Genomic DNA, 7,176 nt, shown 5'->3' with positions numbered 1-7,176 from the left:
AGCACTTCCCAAGCTGAAACTTCAGTCAAGGTCAGCACTTCCTGAACTGGGGTTGTTTAGCCAGGAGAAAAGCAGGATGAGAGGAGACTTTAACCCTGTCTTCAATTACCTTAAAGGACGTTCTAGCAAGGTGGGTGCTGGTCTCTTCTTCCAAGTAACAAGGGATAGGATGAGAGGAAATGGCCTCAAGTTGCATAAAGGGAGGTTTAGATTAGCACCGGCAACATGTGCTCGCTGCCTGGAAGCCAACCATGTCCTGGGCTGCACCAGAAGCACAGCCAGCAGGCAAAGGAAGAGACTCTGGCTCTCTGCTCCACTCTCCTGAGCTCCCACCCAGAGCCCTGTGTCCAGCTCTCGAGTCCCCAACATAAGAACGTGGAGCTGTTGGAGTGAGTGCAGAGGAGGCCACAGAGATGATCTGAGGGCTGGAGAACCTCCTGTACGAGGACGGGCTGAGAGTTGGGGTTGTTCAGCCTGGAGAAGAGAAAGGAGACTTTAGAGCAGCTTCCAGTCCTGAAACGAGCCTCAAGAAAGCTGGGAAGGGGCTCTGCATCAGGGAGTGCAGGGACAGGATGTGGGGAATGGTTTTGAGCTGCAAAAGGGGAGACTGAGATGAGATCTCAGAATGAAATGTTTTGCTGTGAGGGTAGGGAGGCCCTGGCCCAGGCTGCCCAGAGCAGCGGTGGCTGCCCCACCCCTGGAGGGGTTCCAGGCCAGGTTGGATGAGGCCCCTGATGGCGGGGACTGGAACACAACGCATTCTGAAATCCCTTCCGACCCACCCAAACGGCGCCTCTCCCACGTGACCGGATGCCGCCTCACGCCTGGCGTCCTCGCGTCACGTGACGGCGGCGCCGCCAATGGCAGCGCGCGCTCTGCAGTTCCCGCCTCCCACGTTGCCAGGCAACGGAGGGGGACGCCGGCGGCCGCCATGCAGGGTGCGAAGGTGCTGTTGGTGGGGCCGCGAGAGGTGAGGGGGGGGCGGCACCCCCAGGGGCCTCGGGGAGGGGAGGGGGGGTCCTGCATCCCCGGGGCCTCACTGGAGGCAGAGGGGAGTGAGTCTGTTTTACCACAAGGGGAGTTTTTTGCAAAATCATAGAATCATAGAATGATTTGTGTTGGAAGGGACCTTAAAGATCATCAAGTTCCAACCCTCTGCCATGGGCACCTCCCACTAGATCAGGGTGCCCAAAATCATAGAATCCTAGAATGGCTTGATTTGGAAGAGACCTTAAAGGTCATCATAAAAGTCCCCAAACTCTCAAATACTTTGTGAAATAATGGAATTCTTAGAAATAAATACCATCATAAGGGTCCCAAACTCTGTAATACTCAGAAGCCCTTAGGAAAAAAGTCATCATAAAGGTCCAAACTCTGTGAAATCAAGTTATTGCAATGAGAAAATAAAGAGAAATTGTTACTAGTGATGGATCACAAGTGAAGAGGAACAGCTTGTAAAGGCAATGTGTGTGATCCAGTGGCAGAGGCTGCCCAGGGCAGTGGTGGAGTCCCCATCCCTGGAGTGGTTCAAAAGCCGGACAGATGAGGTGCTTGGGGTTGTGATTTAGTAGTGAACAGGTACGGTTGGACTTGATGATCTCAGGTCTCTCATTGCTATAAGAGAATAAGGACAGTGATTAAGAGAATTACATCACCAATTGCTTTAACATCATCCAGGTGTCACTGAGCAATGCACATCACAATGGAATACGAATCATCCATGGATCATCCATATCATTTCAGGCCTGTCCACCAGGCCGTGTCACTTCAGGGTCCTCCCAGGGGTCTCACTGGAGCAGGGGGTTCCTGCACCCCCAGGGTGGAGGGAGGGCAGGGTGCCTGGGTGAACACTGTGCTCATCTCTTGCTTGTGTCTTTGCACATTAAATTCCTGTGGGTGTCTCTCATTCCCACTTTCTGCCAGTCTGGAAAATCAGTGTTGGCGAACTTTGTTTCAGAGAGCATCGAAGGGATTGGCAGCTACAGCCCAACACAAGGAGTAAGGTGAGTGAAACCTTGAGGTGGGCTGGCTGGACCAACCCCCTGGCAGTTGTCTGACCCTCTGAAAGTCCTGCTTTCCAGCAGTCGTGCTGTGTGGGGTGGTGTCACATCTGATATCTGCTCATTTCCACAGGATCTTGGAGTATGAGATGAACAGTAACAGGAAGGGAGGAGCGTGTCAGTTCGAGTTGTGGGATTGCAGCGGTGATCAAAAGTAAGTCAGCACCATTGTTCCTTCTTCCAATTTACATAATTCATAATAGTCTGATTACACAAAATATTCATACTTGAAGCCTAAAACCCACGATCATTTTGAGATAAGGAATATTCCTGCCTCTTTACCCCACTGTTTATTTTATAGCTCTCTGCTCTAAAGCATCCGACAGTCAGGACTCTCTGCTGTGATCCCAGCTGACACCGAGCTTTGTTTTGGATAAAGACCGAGTAGAAGAGTGGAATCTATAGCTTCTAGAAGCTTCAGGTGCAGAGGACACAGGCCCGCTCTGTAATAACCTTGATCTCCTTGAACTCAGTATATGAGGGCTTCAAGCAACACCTATAAATTGATCAAGGCCTTAATTGCCAAAAGACAGAATTGAGAACTGGACAGGTCTGGTTTAAGGGGAAAAAATTAAATGAGCATTTGCCCAAATACTGCATTATCAGCAAATCAAGGGACTAGCTAACATAATAGGTAAGTCAAAACATTTGGGATGCGATGAATCACTGGCAAAGTTACTAAGAGAATAATAAAGAAAAAGTACTTCAATGTGTTGTTGAGAAGGGAAGAGGAAAAAATCCTTGAGGAGGATTGAGTGCACGTTTGTGTTTTCCAGCTATTACTCACCATTTTCCATGCACCTGTTTTCCAAGGTTTGAAACGTGCTGGCCAGCTCTGATGAAGGACTCTCATGGTGTAGTTATTGTCTTCAACCCTGAGCTGCCCAGTCACCTGAAGGAAATAGAAATGTGGTACTCGTATTTCGTGCAGCAGCAGCCCCTGCTCGACAGTCAGTGTCTCCTCGTTGCACATCACAAGCCAGGCAGCACAGGGCACACGGAAAATCTGTCCTTGGGTAAGAGGGTGGAAAACTCTATCTGTAACTCAGAGTTTTTATTGATCTATTTATCTTTAAAATTGGGCAAACCTTATAGCTCGCAGCTATATACTCAAAAATACCAGAGTGCAAAACCAGAAATAATAGGTTTCAAAGGTCGTCTAGAAAGTAAGCGATATTCTTATTGCACAAAACGGAAAGTAAAAGCAAGAAAATTGTGAGTGAATGTGAAAATTCTGTAAGGTCACCCAGTGAGTGAATAGCCGAGCCAGGAATTAGAATTCCTGATGTCTGTGGCATTGCTAGCAGTTGCATTGAATTTTATCTTTGTTACCTACTTTGGAGGCCATTTAAGCCTGCATTTATCAATCAAAAGAACAGGAGCCCTTTGAAATACAGAGCTAACAATCTTCCTCTTAAAATTAGTGAACACTGGGTACTGCTGAGTTCCATCTGACTTCAGCATGAGTGAATAGTTCTTTTATAAAAGGACCATAGCTAATTATTTTTTATTTACCTTCACAGCTTACCCGCTGAACAAGCTAAAACTAGTACATTCCAACTTGGAAGAAGACGCAGAAGATGTTCGGATGGAATTTAATAAATACTTCAGAAGCATCATCACCTTCATAAATGAGAGCAGAGAGAAGGAAGAAATGTCAATTATCTCATAATAGCTAAAGAAATATGGGACAGGAAAGAAAAAGGATGATGGTTATTACTCTGGAATCTATAGGACCCTATGAACACTTCAGAGAAAAAAAATGCACAATTTATGACTTAAAGAGTAAAAGACAAGTGCTGAAATCAGATGAACTGTGGTGCCATGGCTGCACATCCAGGAATCTGGGTGAGACTTTAGCTGCCCCTTGGTCTCATTTGGCATCAGAGGGACTGAAGGTTATTGTTGAATAGGTTAGTGTGGAACAAAGTCTACAGGCATTGGTCATCTCTCCATATCAGAATCCCTTTTAGAGGCGCTAAGGGAAGAAAGCTTGACAGAACGTAAGGTTTGTGATGTCCTGTTGAGGGATCTGAGCAAAGCGCTCATGCTAGCGGTGTTCCTGGAGGGGTTACGCTTTTGGAAGTCAGCACAAACTGTTTGGAATAGAGAAGTAGTCATGGTGTGGAATCCAAACTTTTGTGTTCCAAGTTCTTACCTTTCTGCCCAGCATCTGCAGAGAGCGCATTTCAGAGCCACTGGCAGGGCAGAGGATGCTGCAGCCTTTTGCAGGACTGGGTTTTCCTTCTGTTCCAAACAAATGTGGTTTGGGGGACTATGTTTAGGTCTCTCTTTGAAGAATTGAAATCTCAGTGTAGTGCAAAACTTTAACCTATGTCAGGGGCTCAATAGAAGAGAAATGTTCTCCATTCTCGTGAGGAGGAAAAGCTGTTTCCAAACTGTTCCTTGTTGCATTGAAATAAATGGTTTCATAATTCATGTTCTTATCTGTTTGGTTTGGACTCCTCCTTCTTTTTGTGTGTTTTGCTGTAGCAGGCAATTTTTTGTAAGATGCAGCACTAAAGCAATAAAACCATGTTAAAAATGCATCCCTTTTGTTCTCAAATGTAAAGTTAATTATGGCTTTGTGGAACTCCTACTGACCTGCTCCGTTTTTAGTAAGGAAAATGGTGATAAATGTGTAGTACAGTTCACACTCATTAGCTCCAATAAGAGACAAAAGCTTGTGGGCCACCCAAACAGCCAAAGAAATAGCCAATGCAAACCAGAAGCCTATATCCATTCTGACACACTTCTTTGCAGAAGATGATGTAAGGGAGAGAGAGGCTGGGGGCAGGAACTGCAGAAATCCTGGAGAAGCTCCTGTTCCGCCTTGTGCTGCAGCTCGCCTTGTGTGGGGCAAGGCCAGCGGCATCTCGGAACGGTCTGACCCACGGAGCAGAGTTTGCCAGATGCTGTTTCATTGCGTGTCCATGCCGTGCAGCTGTATTTGAGTCACAGCCGCGCTACAGGTCTGTTTGTTACAACAGCCTTGTCCTTTGTCCTTTAGCAGCATCCCTTACAGCAAGGATTTTATAAACCAGAAAATACCTGATCTGCTTTCGTCCAAGCCAACAGGAGGGAGAGCTGCTCAGGTTTATCAGCAGCCTGGGTTAATTGGCCTGGTATTTCTCCTGTATCTATAGTTCATTCTTTGAGTGATGAGTAGCCTGTCCTTGGCAAATAACACTGTTTCCCAGGATGACAGGAGATGCCTCAAAAATCCACTTGATTGTCTGCACATCTTTCCCCTGGCACTCAAGCAGTGTGCAGCCAGGGCTCGCACCAGGGTTTTCTCCGAGAGGCATCAGCAAGAGCAGTGGTGCGCGGCCATGGGCTGCTGTTCCAGAGGGCACAGGTCTCGTCCTGGCCTCCCAAAATGCCCACGAGGCAAAAAACTAGCACTCCCTTTCTTCTGTCAGTCCCCTTCAATGGGATTCACTGTGGTGGTGGAACAATGGCTGTGGTAGCTCAAAAGAAGTCATTTTTATTGCTGCTTTCGGGTAGGAGAAGGTTTTTCAGTTAATTTTACATACTACTTGCAGCTCTTCTACATCTCCCTGCTCCAAACCAGCAAACACACTGCTCGAGCCTGAAACCCTCTTGTCCCAGTTGGGATTTGTACTTCTCCAGGTATTCTTTTCTTTGGTTATTTTTAAGACCTTTTTATTTAAAACAAAGGCATATGAGCTGAAAGATTAACAGAAGCTCTTGGAAGCTAATGGCTACAAACAACACCCCAGAACGCTGTGCTAGGCTCTGCTCCAGGCAATCGCCACTCCAGTGACAGGCTGGTTTGCTTAGGTCGGTACCAGGCATAGGGCAGGTAAGGTTTTATACACACACAAGGAACCTGCACTGTTCTGTTCTTGGGTTCTTCCTGTGCTCACGGAACTTGCTGCCCAGCTGCTTCTCTCTGTCTGCTCCTCCTCTGCCATTAATGCTGAAAGCTCTGCTCCTTTCTGAGAGGAAGAGAAGGGCATTACTGAAAGAAAACCTCAGTGAGAGGAAGGACACCGGGAAAGAGAAAAGCAAAATAAGCAGTAAGAGATGAAAAGAAAAGGTTGGAGGCAGATAGAGGGAGGTTGGTATTTCAACATCTACATTTAATTTATATGCCTTTTGAAACAATCAGTCTTTATGTGTTTGCAATCAGTGTCGCAGGGTGGTCCGTTGGAGGCAGTTATTGGAGAATGCACAGTCTAACTAGAGAACAAGTTTTTTACGTGCTGCCTCAGATGAGTTTTTCCTTGTTGCCAGCTGCGTGGTGCTGCAGCCAAGTTTTAAAATATACGGCCTTAATAAATCCAGTGTTCCCCAACAGCAACGTTGTGATATGCACCGGTAAAGACCGGTGTGAAACACACCCAGTATTTTATTTGGAATGTAAACCAATGTTTGGGCGATTCCAGGGTTGAGAAGTCAATGAACTCTCCTATTCATCACCTTGCTTCATATAAAATGTTACTTATGATCTTACTTTAAACTCAAAGAAAGGATATAAATTACAGGTATCTATACACTGCAACACATTGTTGATTAGAGGAGAAAAGCACTATTGGACAGAACCAAAGGCAGATCTCTGGGCTTGACTTTATATCATCCAAAAAGGTCATAAGATGTAATATATGTGGAACATAATTCATACAATCTGGCCAAAAGATGAATTTCTGTTACTGCTGGCGAACACAGTAAATGCACAGACCCACACAAAACGAATCCTTGATATTGGAGAAGATACAGAGAAGTCTCCAAGTCCCTTCTTGTTCCTTGTCCATACGGGAATTCAGTGCCTGTTTGTTCCAGTGGCTTTTCTGTGATCACTTGCACTGTTATGGTTTGGAAACTAAGGCTTCAATCAGGGATCCAACATATTCAATATTAATTAATTCACATAGATTCAGCCTGTGCAGTGTAGAACCCAAGGACTCCAGGATTTGCCAGCTGCGCAGTGAGAAACAACCTGTTACTGAACCAGAAGTTATTCAGATGCAACATTATTTTGTCACTCAGCATTGACTATTGATAATCCTGACCGCTCACATCGCTGTATTTGTGAAGGGCAGAAAGTACTGTCAACACTCCATTGCTCTGTAACTGTAAACAGGTTTACAGC

At 46.0% G+C, this 7,176-nt stretch overlaps 1 protein-coding gene across 1 annotated transcript; it reads left to right on the top strand.

The window, feature by feature from the left end:
• Nucleotides 1-900: 900 nt before the first annotated feature.
• Nucleotides 901-4,602, top strand: IFT22 (intraflagellar transport 22). The gene is made up of 5 exons (XM_009560174.2): nt 901-970; nt 1,924-2,003; nt 2,134-2,214; nt 2,874-3,076; nt 3,584-4,602. The coding sequence occupies exons 1-5, from the start codon at nt 932-934 to the stop codon at nt 3,730-3,732; spliced, it is 552 nt and encodes a 183-aa protein (XP_009558469.2). The 5' UTR covers nt 901-931; the 3' UTR covers nt 3,733-4,602.
• Nucleotides 4,603-7,176: the final 2,574 nt, after the last annotated feature.

Source organism: Cuculus canorus, chromosome 20 (genome assembly GCF_017976375.1).
Source record: "Cuculus canorus isolate bCucCan1 chromosome 20, bCucCan1.pri, whole genome shotgun sequence".
NCBI lineage: Eukaryota > Metazoa > Chordata > Aves > Cuculiformes > Cuculidae > Cuculus > Cuculus canorus.
Note: the sequence above shows the minus strand (reverse complement) of the source record. Positions and strands in the feature narration are given on the sequence as shown.

What these genes read in the sequence shown, in the direction of transcription:
- IFT22 (XM_009560174.2), top strand. Translation starts at nt 932, where the DNA reads ATGCAGGGTGCGAAGGTGCTGTTGGTGGGGCCGCGAGAG. An exon ending in AGCCCAACACAAGGAGTAAG is followed by an intron (nt 2,004 to 2,133) that starts GTGAGTGAAACC and finishes TCATTTCCACAG; the next exon opens with GATCTTGGAGTATGAGATGA. An exon ending in CACGGAAAATCTGTCCTTGG is followed by an intron (nt 3,077 to 3,583) that starts GTAAGAGGGTGG and finishes TTACCTTCACAG; the next exon opens with CTTACCCGCTGAACAAGCTA.